The following is a 23,137-nucleotide window of genomic DNA, read 5'->3' as shown; positions in this document are numbered from 1 at the left end:
TAATGCCAAACAAGATTGCATTCTGTAAAATCACACTCCAAAAATAGCAAGGCTTCTGGGAAAAGGGGGTTAGGGCAGACCACACAGAAACTATGGGATTTTGAGGCCAGAGCACAAATAAAACAGAACCAAGCCCAGCGACGGAAATGCAGTTAAGCTCCCACTGGCCATGTGCACTGGTCCTTGTGCCTCTACTCCTGGGGCTCACGCTTCTTCCTGACACGCAGAGACTAGTTCTATCAAAATAAAAAACGTGATCCAGGAAGGGACCTTCTTCATCAATTCTGTAAAACAAAGGGGAGGGCGGTGCCTTCCCAGCATCTGTCTTTCCACTCCATTTCCCTAGACAGCCTAACACAGTGGAGATGCTAATAGTGATTTTTGAAGCTACTAAACCAGCCACTATTCGTAATAAAGGAAGGCACTTCTATAAAATGTGCAGCTTTTTTTCTTAAGGTAATTCAATCCGGTCCCTGACCACTTCAAAATATTAATGTTCTGGGGAAAATGTTACAGGAACTAACTTAATTTCTGGTTATCCTGACACCATTTCTCTCTTTACCAATTATATATGTTATTTCCCATTAAAGAAACAACTTTATACCCAAAGCATCTTAAAAACAGTCATTAAGATTCTGGTACCAATTCCAGTGTGTGAGTTCTTCCCACACACAAAGAAATTCTCAGACACTAGCTGGCTGTCCTATAATTCAGCTCAATCCTGGCACCATCTACCTGGAAAGACCCTCACATCCAACAAGTTTAGGGCTCAGTCCTACAAGACACACACCCCCACGCCATATGCCCCCAACCCATCAGAAGCCAATCACCTGTCCAGGAACCTGTGCTTCTGAACAAGAGGTTCAATTGGAAGTTCCAAGGACCACAACCCCCCTCCAACTAGGGTTCAATTACTTTGCTAGAATGGCTCACAGAACTCAGAGAAACGTATTACTTACTAGAATACTAGGTTATTATAAAAGGACCTGACTCAGGAACAGCCAGATGGAAGAGATCCACAGGGCAAAGTGAGATGTGGGGGTGGGGGTGCAGAGCTTCCATGCTGTCTTGGAGGGTGATACTCTCCGCAAATCTCCAAGGGGTCACCAACTCCAGAAACTCTCTGAACACCCCATCCTTTTGGATTTTTATGAAGGCTTCATTTCATGGCACTGGCCACTGGTGATTGAACTCAATCTTTAGCCTCTTCCTTCCCAAATCAGGGGGTTGGACTTGAGTCCTTGAGTCAAGGTTGGCTTCCCTGGCACCCACCCCCAATCCTTAGGTTACCAAGGGGCCTTCTAAAACTCACCTCGTTAACGTAACGCAAGACACCCTGATTGCTCTCAGCACAGGAAACTCCACAGGTTTTAGGAGTTTTGTGCAGAGACCAAATATAAATATCTATTTCTTACTATGTATCACAGTATCACAGTCTTGAAAATAGTCTCCACCTCACTCTGATGATTCCTTCTCTTCTAGACCGGAGGTCCTTGAGGCGAATACGCACTAGAGTTCACATCTATGACTCATCCGAAACCCAGAAAGAGAAATGTACCCCTGGCCCTATGTCTGCCGTCTCCTCGGACCTATGTTTCATTCCCAGGGCAGCCCGACTGCCCGTGAAATCAGCAAGCGTCAGCTCGGGGACGTCCCCCCTCTGCAATGAGCAGGTACAGGGGAAGTAGGGCATACCGGGACCAGGAACCTCAATTTTGATCACAGAAAGCAACTTCCCCAACTCTGAGTGAGAACACAAGGCTCCTTCTGAAGCAGAAACAGAAATTCCATTTCACCGGCTTCCATCACATAGGCCGCTGAGTGGAAACCAGGAAGCTGGGATCCAGGACGTAGCCGTGCTACCAGAACCACCATCCAGCAAAGACGCAGACGGAGGCAGGCCTGAGACTCTTGCTCCCTTCCACTCTTTTAGCAAACGTTCACTGAGTGCCTTCTGCGCCAGGCACTGGGACCAGTGAGGACTCCAGCAACTCAGGGAGGGATCAAGAGCCCCAGCCCAGAAGCGAGAAATCAGCCTTCTCCTCCTATACCATGAGTGATGTAAGACTCTTAGCCAAGTCGCATCTGGCCATGATTCCCCCATTTGTAAAATGGAGAGGACAATTGAACCCTGCTTATCTCACACAACTGTTTCAAAACAGATAGGACTAAATGCTTAAAAAGAAAAAAAGGAATGAAAAAAAGAAAAGAGAAGAAAGGAAGCACCTGGGTGGCTCAGTTAAGCAACTGCCTTTGGCTCAGGCCATGATCTTGGGTTCCCGGGACAGAGCCCCATACAGGGGTCCCTGCTCAGAGGGCAATCTGCTTCTCCGTCTCCCTCCACAACGCCCCCCACTTTGGTGTGCATGCTCTCGCTCACTTTTTCTCATAAAAATAAAATATATTTTTTAAAAAAAAGAAAGAGATGGAAAAAGGAAGAAATTATTTCCTAGGCTAGGCTGAAACACTTTCATGTCAAGTACAAAGGGAGGAAAATACAAAATGGTTCATGACTAAGGAACTACATAGAACTAGTTTCTTTGCATGAGTCTAGGAGCTTTCACACAACTCCGGGCTTTTAGGAGGTCAATTCATTTCCTTCAGTTCTCTCTTTCTGCATCCAGGAAGCTGATTCACTGTGAAGCAATGGAACACTCAACTATCAGCTTGGAACAAGGGAAAGACACCCTAAGAGACAGCTCTCTCTGCACAGGGAAAAGCCAGTCATCCTTAAAGAACAAATCAGCCGAGGGGCGCCTGGGTGGTTCAGTGGGTTAAAGCCTCTGCCTTGGGCTCAGGTCATGATCCCAGGGTCCTGGGATCGAGCCCTACATGGGGCTTTCTGCTCAGCAGGGAGCCTGCTTCCCTTCCTCTCTCTCTGGCTGCCTCTCTGCCTACCTGTGATCTCTATCAAATAAATAAAATCTTTAAAAAAAAAAAAAAAAAAGAACAAATCAGCCGAGACCCACACGATGATAAACTCGTTTATTTCTCTGCATTTAGTTGGCTGCGTGCTGTTCCCTACAAAGACGGGACAAGCACATAATGTCCACAGGCCGCACCACCCATCAGAGGTCCAAGAGAAATCTCCGTACCTGGGCCAGGTATTTGGGTCTCAAATAGTCGCCCAGCTCCTCCTTACAGACCCAGACGCGCTGGCCCTTCTTCCTGGGCTGGGAGAAGTCTCCAGTTACTAGCAGTGCTTTGAAGAAGAATACTTTGGCCCCGAGGCTACTCTCTGTCCGCATTGCTTGAGGGAACTTGAACTTGTAGTGGCCACAGGGGGCATTTCCCAGGAACTTGGCTTCCAGGTTGTTTTCTGAAGGGGAGAGGTGAACAGGGAAGATGAGGATGGACCCACCTGTTTACTGCGGCTCCCCCAGTCAGCGGGGGTCTGAGAGCCGTTTCCTGCCTGAGGTAAAGCAATCCCGGAGAGTGAGGATGAGGGTTGTTCCTGAGGAGGCTCTCCGCCTCTCCATCCATGGGCTCACGGGCTCCACATTCCCTGGGTCCATCCGGTGTGTGAAGCTACTGCTCTCAGAAGGAAGTCAGCGATGCTGTTCAGAGACCACTAGCTGGAGTCAGAGCCCCAAGTTTCTAGACTCAGCCCGGCCACCAGCCACCGGCGTTGGTCTGCTGATGAAGGACCAAGACGCTCAGTTATCTGTAAAGCAAAGCTCATGAGCCTTTCACAGGGACTGTCACTTGAAAAGCATAAAAAGGACCCAATTTGACTTCTGTGGGGTGAAAACATCATAACCAAAGTTAAAAGACAAAGACAGATGGTTGGATGTTATCTAGAATCTGTAACAAAGGGTTAACCACAACCAAGCCATTTCAAAGGAAGGGGGAAGGACAGATCAGTCCAGCACTTGGGAAGCCGCCCGCTAAACAGAAAAAATAAAGCTGGAGTCCACCCACCTCGGCCCTCACTTCCGAACGGATACCACACGGATCAAAGACGGAACAACAGAAATTTCACTTTCATAAAAAGGCTGAGTATTCTGGATGATGGTTTCATGGATGTTTAATACTTTCTGAATTTCTTTGTATTTTCAAATTTTTCATTAAAGGGAAAAAAAATAAACCTAAAAGAGTACTAGAAAAAATGTGGAAAAAAAAATAGAAAAAATGTGGGATACTCTCTGGATCGTTTTTGAGAGGGAAAGCCCTCTCACCAAGACACAAAATTTTTAAAACCAGTAAGAGAAAAAAGTGTTTATTTACATAAAACTAAATCTTTCTACAAGGAAAAACGAAGCGTTAAGAAGTCAAAGACAAAACGGCACACTAAGAAAAATATTTTCAACACACTCCACAAAGGAAGAGTGTCTTCAGGTGTAAGTACGAGAAATCAATGAGGAAAAAGTTTTAGAAGGAAAACTTTCTAAAAGAAAAGTGAACTAAGCGTATGAACCTACAGTTCACAAAAAAATAAACACCACTGACCTATAAACTCATGAAAAGATGTTCCATCTTATTAACAATTTAAAAAATATAGATTCAGACATGTCATTATTACTGAAGTCCCAAAACTCTGAGCTGTCCTCTGCTTGTCAAGGACAAGAGGAAAATGGGCCCTCACACACCATCACGGGGGGAGAGGTTAGCGTGAACCGCCCTCTTTGGCAAGAGTCACCAGTTTTAATTCTGTGAACCCTTTCCGCCAGCGACTCTGCTTCTAGAACCTGAGCCTCCCAGATACGTTTCTCTGCCTGTGTAAGCTGAGTACACAAGGACGCTCATTACAGCGTATTTGTAAAAGCAACAAGACAGGTGAACTGCAGCACACGCATATTATAACATCTATGCTGGGGTTAGAAAGCGTTAAGGTATGGCTTCACACGCTGATACAGAGAGATGCTTAAATGCCGCACAGAAGAGAAACAAAGGTATATAACCAGGCTCCATATGGGGGAGAAAAACCAGATGAAGTATGTATGTGCTTGTAATTTTTAAAAAGATATACCAAAAAAGAGAAAAAAAAAATATATATATATACCCCCAAAATTAAATGAATAAAAAAATAAAAGAATACACCAGAAACTGTTAATGAAGGATGCCTCTGAAACAGGAAAATCACTTCTCGCCCTATCTTACATTCGCTAAACACTATATTGATAGTTTTTTTTAACCATATATAACGAACTGCTTCTCTCAGTACTAACGAAAACAGAAACAGAACCGAAGCAAAACTACTATTGGCATCAGAGAAGGAACTGATATGTGAGCTCACCTACAACACAAAATGCCAGCAGGGGTATCTGTGAGTGGTGGAATTACACTGGCAAGTTTCTTTATACTTTCCTGAATTTTCCACTTATTTCACTGAATATTTTTCTGTCTTCCCATTTTTTTTATTATGTGGAAAATTTTTTCTATTTTTCTATTTTTCTATTATCTATTTTTCTTCTCTATTTCTTCTCTATTAAAATACAGTTAAATCAAGATGAAAAAAGGAACAGTTCGTTACAAACTGAGCAAAGAATCACGAAGAAATACACGTGGCCAATAAACACATGACAATATGGTCAATCTCACTAACAATCAGGAAAATGCGAATCCAAAGGAGATCATTTTGACTTGGACAGGCAAAAATTAAAAAGAATCGTCCATGTGTCGTGGGGTCGGGACAAATGCGCACTTCTCTATGGCCCTCCTGAATGGCCAACGGTATGTACATTCTGCAGGACAAGTGGGCAAGACCCATGGAAAACGTCAATGTGTCCCTCCTTGACCATTAATTCCACCTCAAGGAATTCCGTCTTGCAGGACTTAGGAAGAGAGGTGCCAATGGGGAGGAAATAAATGGACTCTTACACACACACACACACAGAGATGTACATATACACATTTTTACATTTCTTGAGTTCTCCTTTGCCATTTTAATTATTTTCTATTATTTGCCATTTTAATAACTCCGCAATAAATGACATGTTTTATTTGTTATCCTCCTGTTTAATGTCAAAATCTCTTTCGTAGCTTTCCTTTCGCATCTATTTATTACAGCGGGAACATTACAAGGACACTGGGTTCCGCGGTAGAAACCCTTTCCACGTGGCATACGGGAGGGACAGTGGAGCGGCCGTCGTGTGTGTGAGGGAAGCTGAGCATCTGAACAGTGATCCCGCCACCACCTAGAGGACAGCAGAGGCCACGGAAGCACGGGGAAGGTCCCCACCCACGCCATCGTGTCTCACTCCCACTCTCACAGGCCACACAGGCCCCTTGTGGGCAAGGAGCAAGGGGGCACACAGCGGCTGCTGCTTTGTTAGCAGGCGCTTGTGCTGGCGACAGGGCCAATGGAGCAGCATTGATCCTGCCAAATCTACATGTCCGATAAACATTCCGCGAGCATCTACTGTGAGCCAGGCACTTTGCGGAGAGCCGGGATGATGGGGAGGAACAGATGCCGTCTGGACCTTCAAGGGAGTCAGAATTCTAGCTGGGAGGAGAAATGTGCCATACACCGATTACTGGACACTGCAGTAAGTGAAAGAGGTGTTCCCCCCGGAACATGAGCTCCCACGGAGCAAGGGCGGCGTCCTGTTCATCTGTGACCCCACTGCCTGCACGGTGTCCAGCAAATGGGAGGCTCAGAGTAAACTTTCATTGCAGAAGGTGAATAAACGCACACACAAATGCTGCAGGAACCTAGAGGGAGGAGTAGCTCTGTCTACCTGGAGGCTTGGAGAAGGTTCCAGCACAGAATGTATAACGTACAAGCTGAGTCTTCAAAACGGAGTCGTCAGACGAAGGAGGAGCAAACCATTTTCAGAGGCCAGCATGCCACAAAAGAGACGCACAAACAACCACATTACTGGAGGAATGTAGAAGGTCTGCTCGGTTGAACTCAGACTATATGTCAGTGTGTGGCCAGACGGAAGACTGGCAAGCTCAGGACCAGAGCAAATGGATTTGTAGGCCGTGCTCGAAAGCCTGAACTTCTATGGGAAACCCTTTAGGCAGAGACACGACAGGGGATGTGTCTGAAAACTCACTCTGGCAGCGCTGAGGGGCACAACATGAAGGCAAAAGGGAACTTATTTGGCACCTACTTCAAAGGTCCAGCACCGTGGTTCTCAACCACTGTGACTTCACTTCCCTGGCAGTATCTGGCAATGTCTAGGGACAATTTTGGTTGTTACACTAGGGGGAGTGGAGATGGGCCAGCGCCACTGCTACCTAGTGGGCACAGGCTGGAGATGCAGCCGGCCTCCCTCAATGCGCAGAGCAGCCCCCACAAAGAATTACCTGGCCCCACATGTCAACAGTGCCAAGGATGAGAAAACTTAATCTGACAAAAGGGTGATAGCTAATGCTGTGGGAATAAAAAAAGAAATATTTAGAACCGACCAGGAGGGACTTGAGAACTTCAGGATGTCAGAATGAGGTCAAGAGATCCTGAGGTTTCTAGTTGGGTAAATGCGTTGTCAGGCCAGTAAGCAAGGCCGCGGGGACAAGCAGAGGCACAGGCTGCGAGTGGTAGCACTGTCAATTTTGAGAGTACACACTGGTTTTTCAATCTCAGCAAGGGACAGGGAGAGCATGGGGATGGCACCTGCCAGCCTACCTCCCCGGACAGTACTGTAGCAGACCCCAAGGTGTGTGCGGAACTGAATACTTGCCCCTCAAGCCAACCATTAAGAGAAGCAAATAAGCCTCTTTCATAGAAAGTCTAGGAGGCACCTTCCAGTTGGCTGCCCGCGCTGGGCCCTGGGGCAGAACCTAAATCAGAGCAGAAAGAGCTTTATCAGGGGTAACAGAGTGTCAAATACTGAGTCACCAAGACGTCTTCCTCAAAATGACACCAGACAGCCAAGAAATGCAAAATGTCCTCCTTTTCAAAGAGAGACCAAAATTTCAAAATCAGTTTGAGAAGGCAGTGGATTATCTACACAGGTGTTCTGAGACACCAAGTCCTTTTTTAGCATCTGAAGTATGGGCTAAAGAGAAATCAGGAGTGACGGGTCATATTCCATATATGAAAGAACTAAACACACTTTCAAGTTCTCAGTACAGTATGTTGCTTTAAAAAAAAAAAAAAGGGTAACTCTATGCAGAGCAGATCGGGAAAAGAGCCATCCTATGCAAAGGTGAAATAAAATCCACTTCCTCAAGTAATCCATAGATTAAAGTAATCAAAAACGTGAGAAAAGATAAAAACCAAACAGCAAATCATGATCATTTTTACGAACAATAAATAATGAAGCTTTCAGTGGTATAGAAACTGGAAAACATTTTACTGTAAATACTGATGGTTGGGAATCCTGTCTGAACGGTTAGTTCCGCTGGTGTTCCAGAGACAGAAATGCCATTAATGGGAAGGTAAGTAGGACCCCTTGAGTCAGCAGGACCTGCGATGGCTACCCATGACAATGAAATATCTTACAATCACGGGCTCAAGGGAAGATGTGGGCCAATTAAACCGGAAAAGGTACTAGAATGATCCATTCCTATGGAATATGCAAAACTGTGGAAACCTGGAAATGAAAGTTCTGTACTTTGTCAGGAAGACACAGCTGACTGAGCAGAAACTGAAGCTCTCCATCCTTCAGGTAGGACAGCAGCTGCTCAGTGAGGCAGCCACAAAGGGCCCCTAAGCCGCAGTGACCTGCTTAAAGAGAGGCACGGGAGAAGGAAGGACCTAAAACCACACTCTTCAATTCTGCACAGGAGGTAAAGGCCCAACAAGAGGATCTCTTCAACCAATCCAGCAGCTTCGCCAACGTCCCCGGGCTTGGAACTAAGACCAAGCAGAGTCTTCCTGTAGAAAGGAGCCATTGACTACAACTTCCAGATCAAAACCTATTGACAGACCTCCTGCTTTCCTTTCAGAAGCAGCAGCCGCCGCTGTGGTGGATATTATTACTTGGTGAATGAAAAAGCAGATTAAGTGGGGCGGGGGGGGGGGGGGGGGAAAAAAAACAAAGAGGGGGGGGGAGGAGGGGGGGGGGGGGAAACTCAACTCACACAAAGGATGGGAAAAAAAATACAGAGTTCAAAAAACATATATTTTTTATAATGAAAGAATTATTTTTTCTACCATCAATAAGACCCATGTGCTATATTAGAAAGAAAAAAGAAAATTTAAAAATCTCAGTGGAACAAAGATTCTCACCTGACCTAAAATTTTTTCTAGGTGAAATTTTTATAGATATCAAAGTTCCCATTAAGACCCCCCTCCAATCCTTCCAGCCGTCATCACAAGCCAGTCTGCAAATTCCAAGGCTGAGTGTGAAAGGAGTCTTGTGAGGTTCGGAGAGAGGCAGAGAACTCACCTGAGAGCGTGGCCAGGGTTCGTTCCGCTGTTCCTCGGAGGGTCTCCCCGGGCTGCCACTCTGCCTGGGGAAGCATCCAAACATCCTGGTCTCCAAGCTTCTCTTTGACCAACAGAACAAGGTTCCTGTCTAGCTTCCGGTGCAGTGAAGTTCGGTCATTCTTTTTATCGGCTTCTATGAAGAAAAGGGGATCAGAGAAGACAAAAAGACTGTGATCTGCCAGAACCAAGGAGAACAGTTTTACAGTCTTCCTTTAAGGTAGAGCTACAACCTTTACCATCTTAAAATCAAATTACGACCCTGACCCATCTCTCTAATTCAGACCTCTTTCGGGGTAGAGTCTCACAATCTTAAGAAAACTACAATGAAAGAAGAGAAGACCAAAAGCTGAACTTCTCCTTTGAAGAGCACTACCTTGTGCAGGTACTTTGAGCCTTTGGAAAAGAAGCTATACCCAAACTACTTCAAACACTACGACTTCACTCGTTTTGACACTATTACTGACTTAACTTGGCCCCACTTTCTCTGTTCTTCGGTCTTCATCTGAGATAAGAGAACTCAATCCTCTGCTTTGGGAGAAATTTCAGATGACATACAAAAAACTAGCGGGAAAGGCTTGATTTTCCTCCCACTCTCACCCACACACTAGGAAGTAAACTCAGATACATTCATGAAGTTTAACTGAGAAAGAATAGGTTATCCCAACACCCTTACCTCCCACTCAAAAATAGCACTGGCCTTTAAAAATTATATTCAGCTGGAAATGAGGAACAGGGAAAAGATTTTATTTTTCTCCCACCCAAAGAAGCTTTGCAACCATTTGCTACTTAAAATACAAAGCAGAGGCTAAGCAAATGTCCTTTGAGAACCAAAATACCCCTTTTCCTTTTCTCCTGCTGGCCTAAAAAGACCACAAACCTGTTATACGAGCTCCAGGTTTGAACTGTAGGAACTTCTGCTCCCATGCGTCTTCCATATCCTGCGTCAGCAGTACATTCTGTTCATCTCCTTCTTCATCATACAAGTCAGCTTTCTTCTTTGCCAGTTGCTGGGCTTCATCTAAAGCACGAAGCTCATGGTCTGAATACAAACTTCTCTCTACTTCAATCTGAGAAAATTAAAAGGACAAGAAAAAAAACAAAACAAAACAAAACAAAAAACAGGCAAGAATAGAAAACAGAGCTATATAGCCCACTTGACATACCACCCAGCATAACCAGACGTACAATTAAAACACCACAAGAAAATAAAAAGAAAGAAAAACAGTCACCTGCACTTTGGGCTTGAGTTACATTTGCTAAAATGATAGAATGTGATTGGAGGGCAAGCTGCTACAAAGAACAGAGAACTGGGACAGGCACCGCCTGCCCACTTAACCACACTCCAGCCCTGTCAGCCCTTGATCTCACCAGACTCTCCTGCCTCAGGGACTTTACAGATGCTGTTCCCTCTTCCAAGAATGTTTTCCCTCATGCTCTTCTCCTAGGAGATTGCTACTCATCCTTCAGATTTCAGATTTAAGTACCACTTTCTTTGACACCAGCCACAAAATCAAATTAGATGTCCCGGTTAAAACCTTTATTGTACCCTGTGTTTTCCTTTATTTCACTTACCAGGGTCTGCAGTTATACAGTCATGTGATTATTTGGTTACTGACCCGCCCACCTCCACTAGACTGAACACTCTGAGAACCAAAGGCTTATCTGTCTTACTGGTCCCTAGCACTCAGCACAGTGTCTATACAAAATAGGCGATAAATGATTATCTATAAAATAATTAATCAACTATTTGCAGAATAAGTTAATGAGCCAAGTAAAAAGCAGGAAGTGAAGTTTGGAGCTCCCAGCAGCCAACACAAAAAACATCTCAGATTCTAACGAAACAACCTTCAATCACCGTCTATGGGGATTTAAGCCCCTCACAGCCCTCACATTGAGTATTTGCCCCTGTTTCCTCACTTGCCCCTCACACACAGACTTTATCACAGCCATCTTATATGTTTGCCCATTATATTCTCCTAAAACACTACATCAGACTCTAAATTTCAGACATTCAGACTACCTGCGATAGGAACTAAGCCGTCTTGTTCAGCACCGCGTACCTACCATATTCAGCGAGAAAGAAAAGCAACTCTAAAGAGCTGCCTGGCGCGACAACAAAGAATCCCAGTGAAAACAAACTTTTACTGAACACCTTCTATGTACCAAACCAACCCAGTAAGGTAGATACCATCGCGCAGGTTGAGTACGCTGAAGTTCAGAGAGGTGAAGTGACTTCCCCAAGGTCACTGAGACTGGTGCCGGAGACGGGATCGAACCCTGGCCCACGGTGCTTCTCTTGGTTCCCCAACAGCACCTTGAAGCCGCTAGCCGCACTTCAATCCTACCTGCTGTAATAGAGCCGCCATCTCTTCCTGCAATGGGGTCAGCGGCTTCGAGACCAGCGGTGGCCGCTGCAGGCACACCGCGCCCAAAAGACGCCATGGAGACCCGCTGATCGAGGGTGCAGCCGCAAGGGCTAGGCTGCGAGAACCCAGGCTACCGGCCCAGAGCCCCTCGAACCGCCACCTGCCCTTCGCCACCCCAAACAGAGACTGCCTTATGGGCGCCGCCATGCTTCTGCCCTCCCACAATGTACCGCGGCTCCCTGCGGGGTCCTGGACCAATCCCATGCTCCCACAAGGCAGCGCGGGAGCGGCAGGCGGAAGAGGTCTGTCCCGGGAACTACCAGAACGAACCACTCCAATATGGAGGGGTAGGCGAAGGAATTTAGGGGAAAGGGAAGAAACTCCCAGTTAGCACTCGAAAGGACAATTATTGCAGAGCATTTAAATGGGAATAAAGAATCTTTAATGGACCTCAAGGAGTGGAATGAGATGATTTTCCTTGTAGTCCCCCCCACGAGCACTCGAGGTGCTGGTGCCTCTCCAGCTGCGCCAACCTCCGAGGTCGCCGCGGACGGAAGCTGACGGGGGTCAATCCAAGTCATGCAGGTGGTACGAAAGACGGGGTCTTGGCTCTTGCGGTCTTGGGGTTGGCCACCGACGCCCAGGTAAGAATGATCACCACCTCCTCCCCGAACGCACGGCCATCCCCGCGACTGCGCTCCTGCCTGTGTCCCTGAGCCGCCTGCACCTCACCGAGCTTTCCCTCCCCGCAGGGTCGTGGCCGGGGCGCCAGCCTCCACCATCCACACCGGCGCCCAGCAGCTGCAAGACGCGGCGGCCAAGCAGGAGGTTGAGGAGAAGGCGGCGGATCCGGCTCCGAGCCGCAGCAGGTTCAGGTGAGGGCCTCTTAAGCCCAGCCCTCGGGACACCGGCACTGCGGTCCGGAGCCCGACAACCAGTGAATTCCCAACTCTGCCCTTGACGTCTTTGAGACCCTAATGCAGATGAGCCGCTGAGCCCCGGCTTTCTCGTCTACAAATGGAGAGGGTGCCGAAAGAGTTTGCGAGGATCCAATGAGATGAGCCTTGGCAAAAAGTGGGCGCTCTGTGAACGGTTAGATGAATGAATGAGTTAATGTCGGAAGTGTATAGTAAATACCACCTTCTGCCCTCTGAGAGGGGTGTCACGGCAGACTAACAGCCTTCCCTTAGATATAAAATGGGAGTTGGGGGAGCAGGGGCTGCTACACCGCGGTGTAGATTATTGAGTTGGGGCAGGGGGGTTTTGTGCTCACCCCTAGGGACTGGCCCCTTGCTTTCCATCAGTGCTGCTACCCCTATGTTCATTCGCATCCATTCAACAAATGTTTACTGAAAACCTGTTTGGTGCCAGGTACTGTGCTAGGTGCTGGGAGTACAAATACAAAAGATCATTCTTTCCCCACCAGTAGGTCACAGGCTACAGAGGAAGAAGACAGTCATGCAAGCATTTTCGGCATAATCTGGTCAGTAGTGTGCTGGAGTAAGAACTGGTTGGTAGGAAGTGTGAAGGACTGAGTGTCTCACTCCTGAGGAAGTCAGGCAAGACTGCCAGGAAAATAATGTAGAGCTAAGAACTGAATTGAACGGGAATTAAGCTGGTCAACATGGAAGGCATAATTTTAGGCAAAGCTAATACTCTGTGTAAAGGCATGCAGTGTGAAAGCACATGGTATATTCAGGAGTGTGCCTGATGGCAGATGAGGCCAGCAAAAGAAGGAATCGGAAGGCTGAGGGTCTTATCTGTAACAGTGCTGCTTTCAGACTCTTCCCACTATAGACAGTGGGAAGCTGCTGAAACAATTCAAGCCAAGATCCTGTTGGGGGTCATTCAACAATGTCAGGCACTGTTTAAGGCATTAGGGACACATCAGTGACCATACACCCCAAAAATCCTGCCCCTGTAGAACTTAAATTCTAGTGGTTAGGGGGCAGTGAAGAGAAAACATGTAAAACGTGAGGGTATGACAGATGGTGAGAGTGTGTCTGTCTAGTGTTTGGGAGGAATAGCGAGGTCAGTGTGGAGTGAGGAGTGCAGGAGAGGATGGGGAGGAGTCGTGCAGCTGACACCTGGGGCTGCATCTGTTCCAGCTCGTAGGACCTCGTGAGGACTCCAGCTTTGACTCTGAGTGAGATGGAAAGCCGTTGGAGAATTTTGAATAGAGACTTGAAATGATGTTGCTTCATTTTAAAGAGTCCCTTTGGCCGCCGTGTCGATATCACAGTGCAGAGAAGGAAGGATGGAAGCTGGGAGACATCTTCTAAGCAGTTTGATATTTGAAACATTCCAGGCAGGAAATGATGGTGGCCTGGACCAGGATGACAGCTTTCCGTGTAGGACATACAGAAAGTGGGACCAACAGGATGTGTTCATGTAAGGTGTGAGAAAAAGAGAGGAAGGAAGGAACACTAAAATTTTTGGCTTAAGCAGCTGGAAAGGTGGAGTCGTCATTTCCTAAGATGGGGAAGGCTGCAGGAGCTTGGCTTTGCTCGGTTAACATCCAGTGGAGGTACAGTGTCGGCTTTTGGAATGGAGTTCAGGGGACTGATTGGGGCTAGAGACACACATTTGATTCATCATACAGATGATGCTTAAAACCACAAGACTGTACAAGATCATCGAGACAGTAAGTGTAGATCAAGAGGAGCGGTCCAAGGACTGAATCCTAGAACCCTCTAACATTTAGAAATTTAGGAGACCAGGGGAATCATCAAAAAAGACAAGGAAATTCCTGAGAGGTAGTAAGAAAACTGAGAGGGATTTTTTTTTTTTTCAATGTAGTTCAAGACTGGAGAGATCAGCTGTGTCAGATGTTTTATGAGAAGTTACCAGGCTGATGATGGAACTGCTCATTGGTTTTAACAGTGAGTTGGTCGATGACCTTGCCTAGAGCATTTCTGGCAGAATAATAGGGCTAAAGTCTGATTGGGGTGGGTTCAAGGAGAATAGAAGACAGAAAGAAACATCAAGTGTAGTCAGTTCTTTGAGAGGGAATCAAGAAATGGGCAATAGCTCAGGGAGGCTTTGAGATAAAGAGGGTTTTGTTTGTTTTTAGGTTGGGGAATTGAGGACATGTTTTGCTGATGGGAATGATACGGGGGTGGAAACATCGCTGGAGTGATGTCCTTGAGAGGCAAACGCAGGTGGAACATCACAAGAGGAGAGAAGGCAGAGATTGTGGGCACAGATGTTTGGTAGTGGAAGCTGGGAGAAACTGATTGCTTGTATTTCTCTGCGAAGGTCATCAGCTGGCCGTGAGGAGACAGGAAGGAGGTAGAGGCTTCAGGGGACAAAGGAAGGCATAAAGTAGTCATCCAGGAGCCTGGAAGGATGATTGAATTGGGGACATGCGTACAGTGCTGAGGGCCCACTTGATGTCAGAAGTCATTAAAATAAAGCAGTAGTTCTCAGCTGGGGCAGTTTGGCCTCCAAGAGGACTTCTAGCAACATCTGCAGGCATTTTTGCTTGTTACAACGCAGGGCAGTGGAGGGACAACTAGTGGGTAGAGGCCAAGAATGCTGCTGAACACCCCACAAGGCACAGGTCAGCCCCTCACCACCAAGAATTATCTTGCCCAACATGTCAGTAGTGCTGAAGTTGAGAAACCATGATATGTAGAGAGACCAGTCGACACTGGCGTGGATTTTTCTCTGGCCAGCTGCATAGAAGCATGCCCAGCCTTGATGAGGCTGGAGGGATGGATTCAGCCGGGGTTAGGGTTTGCCGGGAAGGTACGATGAAATAAGAGGAGGCAGAGGACTGAGGGGGTATGCAAGGGAGTGATGATAATGATTGGTTATGAAATTTACTGGAGGCCAGGAGAGAGGTGAGGGCCTGGGGGCGGGGAGGGAAAGTGAGCCAGCAGGAGGGTCGGTGGGCTGGGAAGCATTCCTGGAGTAGGGGTCGCATGGGTGTGCCTGAAGGTAGGTGGCCTGAGTGTGCTGCTTAAAACCAAGGTCGTGAGGAGGTTGCAGACCTGGCAATGACAAAGGCCAGGAATGACCACAGGAGGAAGCAGCAGGCCAGGATAGAGGACACAGGATCGCTGGAGAAAAGGAGGTCAAGAAACAACGCATACAGCTGGAAGGATCTTGTGGACGCCACACGTCTCATTGTGACAGGAGTGGTGAGCCAGGAGCTCTCATTGCTGCATTTTTCTACATTTATTTGCATTGTTAAACAGTTGTCTCTAGCCACCATTAGCACGTGGGTTGCAGACTGTGCGGCCAGGCTTTCTTTATCTGGAAGTGGAACTACAGCACACCCGGCCCAGGTCCCAGCGTCTGGCGCACTGTCAGGGGTCGTTCAGGGTGGTCGCCCTCCCTCCCGTGCCTGAGCTGCTTGCAGTAGACATCAGCCTTCCCTTCCAGCCCTTCAGCAGCAGAGAGCAGAGACTGTTTGCAGTGCTCAGCCCTTCCGTTTTCCCGACTCTGAGGACGGGTATGAAAAGGCAGCAGACCCCCACGGCTTTGTCTTTCCTTTGTCTGGGCTTCCCTTCGGGGAACCACTCGCTCATTTGTACTTGAACCTGCTCGGTTTCGAGGCCTGATCTTTTCTGTGCCTTCAGTTAAGTGGTTCAAGTTCCAAATCCTCCCGAGTTCAAAACCCTTACTGTATATGAAGGCATGGTATTAGTATGGTCACCCTTGAGTAGGCTTAGTTCTTGGACCCCCTGAGTCAGGAGGGAAGTGATCCATGGGGAACTCATGTCCTCTGAGAGCCTCAGCCGCTCTCCATCTTGGCTTGTAGGTTGAAAAGCCAGCAGCCTGCTCAGGGCACCATCATCTCGACATCAGGCCTAGCAGGGAGGAACACACTTGTAACTCTTGATGACCATTTGGGTATATTCTGTTTTGTTTTTGAAAAACATCTCTAGGAAAGCAGGTGGGGCTCGGCACCAGGATAGCGCTCTTATAATATTTTCTGAACCGCAGTCTGTTGAATTTCAGGAGGTGTGGGGAGGTACAAACACGGGTCTGGTCCATGCATATAGGCAGGACGCGACAGCAGGCTTACTTGTGTCTGGAATGTTGAAGGACAACGCTGTGTTTGAGTACAAGGAAGCACAGCGTGGCAAACTGGGCCTTGAACGGAGGCAGATCTCCTAGGCACAAAGTCTGGCTTCCCTTGCTGACCCTGTTCTATTTGTGCCTCAGTTTCTCAACCTGCACACTGACCTAGAGTACTGACCTAGAGGTAGCCAGAGGACAGATTAGACCGAGACAGAGAAAGATCTTGAACTCAACATAATGTCTAGATCAGTATTCTCAACCCTGGGTTCGCATCTGGTTCACTGGGGATATTTTAGGAATAGATTCTCGGACCCCATCCCGAAGTGAGGCATCAGGATTGAGCATCAGAACCACGAGATTCTGCCGTTCAGCCAACACGGAATGCTACTGGTTTAGGATAGAGATTGGCAAACTGGGTCCCTACCCAAATCTGGCCAGGTGCCTGGTTTTTTGTAAATACCGTTTTACTGAAACATAGTCAAAATAGTCACACCCATTAATTTACCGTTGTCTGTGGCTGTCTTTGCACTTGAGGCAAAACTGCCTAGTTGTAACAAAGACTCCGTGGCCAGCAAACCCTAAAGTATTTACTATCTGGCCCTTTACAGAAAAGACTTGCTGACTTCTATCATGGGGGATACAGGATTTTTTTTTATAGTAATGATACTACAAATATTATTAAAATTATTTTGTATTTTGTCCTTTTTTATAAAATAGTCAAGCTATCATCTGAAACCAGAAATAGAGGTTTGACTTTATTTTTTTATTTTTTTAGTCGCAGAAAGAGTGGCCCATAGAGAATTGAAAACAGTGATCTGAATGTCCCAGAAGGGACACAGGAAGGTAGGGAGGGTGGATTAAATGCTCTTTTTCTCCTAGTGGAAAGTCACTAGGTGTGTCCATAGTTGACACTTAAGGAAAGAATGCCTCAGCCCAGTGTTCGTGGGAACAGCAGTAGCACCAGATGGACTGGGGACAGCTATCCCGGGAGCAGGTCCGGGGTCCAGGGCTGTTGGTTTTCACTGACTTAAAAAAAATCGGGATTGGGGCACCTGGATGGCTCAGTGGGTTAAAGCCTCTGCCTTTGGCTCAGGTCATGATCCCAGGGTCCTGGGATCGAGCCCCACATCAGGCTCTCTGCTCAGCAGGGAGCCTGCTTCCTCCTCTCTCTCTGCCTGCCTCTCTGCCTACTTGTGATCTCTGTCAAATAAATAAATAAAATCTTTAAAAAAAAGAAAAATCAGGATTTACCTAAAGTGTTTCTTTAATTACAGCATTTACCCTCCAGTTCCAGGACAGGAGAGCCCTCTGAGGTGGGCAGGGAAGAAATTCGAGGAGATCCCAATCGCACACATCAAAGCATCCTACAACAAGTAAGAGGAAGGAGCACCTGGGAAGATCTCGGGGGGCTTCTTTCCCCTTCGTGGGGGAGGGCAAGCCCAGGGGGCCACGCTCTGCATGTTAATGTTGATGTAGGGGTCCCCCAGCACCCCTCCTCCTTATTTTGGGAAACCACCTCTGCCTTTATAAAATTTCATTAGATTTCATGAAAACATTAACTAGGTTGGACAGATCCTAGTGTTAAGCTTTCTCAGCCTGCCTTAGGACTAGTATTTCCTGGTTCTCTGAAGTCGGAGAGCAGTTATTAGGGTGCGTGTGTTAAGTGTTATGGATACTGGGGACAGAGGATGCGTGAGATACACGTGAGACCGGTGGCTTCAGAGTCTATGATTTACTGACAAACTCACCAAAATGTAAATCTGCACGTAAGTATTGTCCCTTGGAAGCGACTTTGGGCGACTGTGCCCTGACCTCCAACCTTGAAGGGCTACGCAGAGTCGTGATTTAACGGGTGACTTCCAGATGAGTGTCGGGGCCTTCCCAGCTGCATGTTGGCAACAGAAACCTTGCTAACCGCGGGGACAACTTTGCAGATCAGCCCCCACTGCGAGCTGGGCTCAGCCTGCCCAGGAAGCGATTCAGAGAACCGTACAGGGGACTGTGGGTCGGGGATGGCGTGTGCACAGCTGAGATGCCATAGGATTTGTCCAGCATTCATGTGATAAGCTCGAAATGAGAGAAACTGGGTTTCTTTTTCTTCCCTTCTCAGACTGATAAGGACACAGGGTAGCACGCTCTGTATAAGCGCCGATGGCCCACCCCACGTGTCTCTATTGAAGTTGTGTCGGGGACAAGCAGTTCTCCTGTGCTTTATTCGGCACAGAAAACCTGGGAGCCCTGCCAGGGGGAAAGGGCAGTAGTAGCCAGACCAACAAGCCGATGGTCTGGACCCGGGACCACCCACCGGCCTCCCCGGAGCTGCTTCTCCACCTCCCTCTTTACCGGGAGTCCGCAGGGAGCTCCTAGACCAGAAGATAGAGAGACACTGGCCAAGGGGAAATGACGAACGTATCTTAAGTATTTCTTGAAGTCAGTTGGGGATGACTAGAGAAGTTTCACTTAAAAAAAGCTTTTTGATCGTGGAACAGAGTGTCATTAGCATTAAAATGACCCAATAGTGACTATTGCTCACTTTTTTTAGGTATGAGAATGGTTTTATGGGATTTTTTTAAGCCATCATCTTTTAGAAATGTGGTACTGAAATACTTCCTGATGAAATGATGGGTCTGGGATTTGCTTCAAAACAACCCGTTGTGGGGGAAGAAGGGAGTGGAAACAGTTCATAGAGGAGACTAAATCGGATCGGAGCTAATGGTTCCTGAAGCTGGGTCCATGGGTGTTCATATCCTCTTCTCTTCATTTTTGGGTATATTTGAAACTTTCTCTAATGAAAGCCTTATTTTTTTAAATGACCTGATGTGAAACATCTAACTTCTTGGGGAAAAAAGCCCGACACGGGTATCCAATCTAATTTTAAACACCAGCCACAGGGAAGACACCAGGAGGAAAACGTGCCAGACTTCTTCTGGATTGACATTTAACCACTCAGCTTGTCCTAGCTCAGACCCCTAAAACAAAATACCACAAACGGGGGGCTTAAACAACGGACATAGATTCCTCACAGTTCTGGAAGCTGAGTGCAAGGAGCCAGCATGGGGGGGTTCTGGTGAGAAGTCCTCTGAGTTTCAGGGGACCGGCTTCACGTTGTGTCCTCTCATGATGGAAGGGGCGAGGGAGCTCTCTGGGGCCCCATCAGCCCTGCCACCTTCTCCTCTCCCAGAGATGACTTTTGGGGGGACACAAGCATGCAGTCCATAACAGAGCGGTCCTCAGATGATATGACGAGTCTGTTTTTGATGAGGCTTAGGGGGTGATTCTGACCTTTCCTGACACCTTCTGTAGGAGCTCAAAAGGCATTTATCGGAGAAGCTTAAAAGGAGAGCAGCCAAGCGAGGGCTTTTATCTTTCTCGCAAGGGCTTTTATCTTTCTCGCGAGGGCTTTTGAGGGCCCGGCTTAGTGCTCTAACTGCCCTGACCAGTCATTATGTCCTGCGCTCTCCCTGCCTCCCCAGCACACAGATCCAGGTGGTCTCCGCCGCTCACCAGCCCCTCACTCGCACTTCTTGTGGCACAGAGGGATTCCGGAATGCCAAGAAGGCCACGGGCATCGCCGCACAAACAGCAGGCATAGCTGCCGCGGTGGTAAGTGTGTGTTCTTTCTGGCTCGCTCTGTGGTGTGTCCTGTTTTCTGCCTGGCTCATCGCCGTGAGGAAGATTCTCCTCGACGTCATTCAGAAGCAGTGGTGTCTGACAACTCCTGTTCGCTACTCCAACCCTGTGCAGTCTGAAGAGGTCTGTCTCTCTCTTTCTCTCATGCAACACCGATTTCACTGTGAGCTATTCAGACCTTTCTAGAAGCAAATTGGCAGTAGCTTCAAATTTTAGTATATTTATTGATCATCTGCTGTACGCCAGACAGTTTACGTTCATTACCTTAAATCCTCAAGACGCTCTGTATTACGCGTGTCTTTGAGAGCCAAGGAAGGTCCAGAGCAAGACTTGCTTTGAGTCCTTGGTCTGGGGCCCTGGCCTGTGTACAGTCTGCCATGCAGCCCACCTTACAGAGGCTCTGCTCTGCCAAACTGGAAGTACTTCCTGAAGGAGAACCTTGGCCTTCAAACAAAGCCCGATGCCCCAAAACATTATTTGCTGTATATTAATGATCATCAAAATATAGTACGGATTGTATACACTTAAAATGTCAGTCTTAACAGTGGCTTCTGTGTGTTTTCCAGACTTTCTGTAATTAACTGCTTTTATAATCAAGAAAGAAAATTTGAAATGATAACACTTAAAATTTTCAGTAATTTAAAACAATAACGCTTTTTTTTTTTTTTTTAATGGTAACGGTTTTTAAGTGGGTTATTTAAGTGAGGTCTTAAAATTCTGCCTTTACTGAGAAAAATGTGAGCGATGTTCAGGAATCTCCATCAGGTGGCAGTGCTGCCCTGGGTTAACAGGGGACACAGGCGGCTGTAAATCTAGAGTTGGACACGTTCCCATTCCGTGCTTAGCTGGTGTCTGCCCTGCACCGCATTCATCTGTCCTTTGCTGCCTTCTGTGTTTGCTGTCTGGTTACATATGTGGGTGCCTTTTCCCCCAGCACTAACCACTTGCTCCTCCTCTCCAGAAAGCTGCAGGAAAGGGTGTGACCCACATCCGAGTGGTGGTGAAGGGCCTGGGCCCAGGGCGCCTGGTAAGTGGCCGGGAGGCTCTGCGGCATGTGCACTTCCTTAGTGAGAGAAACGGGGCTTGAGCATAGAGTCAGGAGAGGGGAAGAACCCTCTCCTCGAATTCCAGGACTGCTTGAGTTTCTGTCTGATCTTCTAACCCACTGAGCTTCTCAGAAGCAAGCCCAGGCCACCGAGTCTAATTCATCAGATGCTTACGGCGTGCCTGCTGCGTGCCAGGCACTGGGCATGGGAAGGTGCTCCGTGGGGTTGTCACAGTGGGTACCCCAGTACAGACCGGTGGGTCCAGCTGGTAAAGCTCGTGCCCAGGGTGCTGGGAGCCCACTGGGTATATCCTCAAAGAGGTGACATCCATACTGATTTTCCAAGAACAGCAAGGCATTAGTTAGGTGTGCAGGGAGGGAGGGGACATTCCAGGCAGAGGACACTACACAGGGTAATGCTTAAGGTGTGTTGGGGTTTACAGGTGGTCCCAGTTTTCGGATCATAAAGCACAAGGTAGGAAGTGACAGGTGCTCCTGGAGAAAGGGACGGCCGTGAGGACACAGTGACGGGGTTTGGTTGGGAGTCCATGGAGAGAGAAGACAGTCAGGACCATAGGGAGCAGAGCCCCCACCCCATCCCTCCAAGCCCTGCCTGCACGTGCTGGACCATCGTGTCTGGGACCATGGCATTCTGCTGTTCCTTCTCTTTGCAGTCTGCCATCAAGGGACTCACCATGGGGGGCCTGGAAGTGATCTCAATCACAGACAACACACCCATCCCGCACAACGGCTGCCGCCCCAGGAAGGCTCGGAGGCTGTGATGGAAAGGAAGCCTGTCCCTGAACTGTCCTCAAGTCCCATGTCCAGTCGGACGTCGTGGAAGGCACACGGAGCTCTTTCCGGAGCCGGGCTCGCTGGAGAACCCTCGGGGAGCAAGGGGGAGCTTTGCCCCCTCACGTGGTGGCCTTGCTTGTTCATTCAACTGGAGACCAGTGTCCAGAAGGGACTCGAGAGGACCCCCAGGGCACCTGCAGCCCAGACTCCGAAACCAGTAAATGCTGCCTCTGCTCTGCAGAAATAAAACACTTTCTACCACCTGTAGTCACCTGTGAGGTTTCTGCCTGCCGAGTTGCGAACAGTAATCCCCGCTGACTTCTGAATGTAAGGTGACTGTGAATGGAGGCGTGAGACCCCAGGCAGAGGGGGGAACATACACTCGAGCCGCCGCTTACCCAACAGCCTCCTCCCTGCTCCCAGGTGTTCCCTTTTGGGCCCCAAATGGAGAGCTTCTTGCCTCCTCCCTCTGGAATGCTCTGGTGGTGGGAATTCCGCCACTAGCAGGCATATTTTAAGTTTGTGCCAGCGGTGTGGGAGGACTGCCTGAGCTCCCTCGCGGTGACCTCTTCCCCTGCGCTGGGGGACTTGAGCAGTCCCCGCACCTGAGATCCAGGGACCCTGAGGTGGGGAGGGAGAGGGGAATAAGAAAGGATTCTCTCCAAACTGCCTGGATGGAGGGACGGGCAAGAGCAGTAGTTGGTGTGGAGCCGGGATGGTGGGGACACAGGTGGGCTCAGCTTGGGAGTCCCAGGCAGGACTAGCTGCTCACTGACTGCCTCTGAGCTCCCTGGACACCACTCAGAACCGAAGGCGAGGGTTCCGGAGACCTGACAGGAGGGACCCCACCTCCTTGGGCAGAAAGGGCCAGAACTGAGAGCACCACAGTCAGGAAGGAGCAGGCACATCCACAGGAGCGCCCTTCCTCCCACGTGAGCAGGGACGGGC

General features: G+C 48.1%; 2 protein-coding genes across 2 annotated transcripts; one reads left to right on the top strand and one right to left on the bottom strand.

Annotated features, from left to right (window-relative positions):
• Positions 1-2,968: 2,968 nt before the first annotated feature.
• MRPL46 (mitochondrial ribosomal protein L46) lies at positions 2,969-11,928 on the bottom strand. The gene is made up of 4 exons (XM_059371608.1): positions 11,668-11,928; positions 10,200-10,389; positions 9,282-9,455; positions 2,969-3,319 (listed from the first exon to the last, which is right to left on the bottom strand). Exons 1-4 carry the CDS (start codon positions 11,893-11,895, stop codon positions 3,069-3,071), a joined length of 843 nt encoding a protein of 280 aa, XP_059227591.1. The 5' UTR covers positions 11,896-11,928; the 3' UTR covers positions 2,969-3,068.
• Positions 11,929-11,996: 68 nt separating this feature from the next.
• MRPS11 (mitochondrial ribosomal protein S11) lies at positions 11,997-22,456 on the top strand. The gene is made up of 6 exons (XM_059371607.1): positions 11,997-12,332; positions 12,441-12,563; positions 17,994-18,092; positions 20,193-20,322; positions 21,311-21,376; positions 22,069-22,456. The coding sequence occupies exons 1-6, from the start codon at positions 12,268-12,270 to the stop codon at positions 22,174-22,176; spliced, it is 591 nt and encodes a 196-aa protein (XP_059227590.1). The 5' UTR covers positions 11,997-12,267; the 3' UTR covers positions 22,177-22,456.
• Positions 22,457-23,137: the final 681 nt, after the last annotated feature.

Source organism: Mustela nigripes, chromosome 13 (genome assembly GCF_022355385.1).
Source record: "Mustela nigripes isolate SB6536 chromosome 13, MUSNIG.SB6536, whole genome shotgun sequence".
Taxonomy (NCBI): domain Eukaryota; kingdom Metazoa; phylum Chordata; class Mammalia; order Carnivora; family Mustelidae; genus Mustela; species Mustela nigripes.
This window is presented reverse-complemented; position numbering and strand designations above follow the sequence as displayed.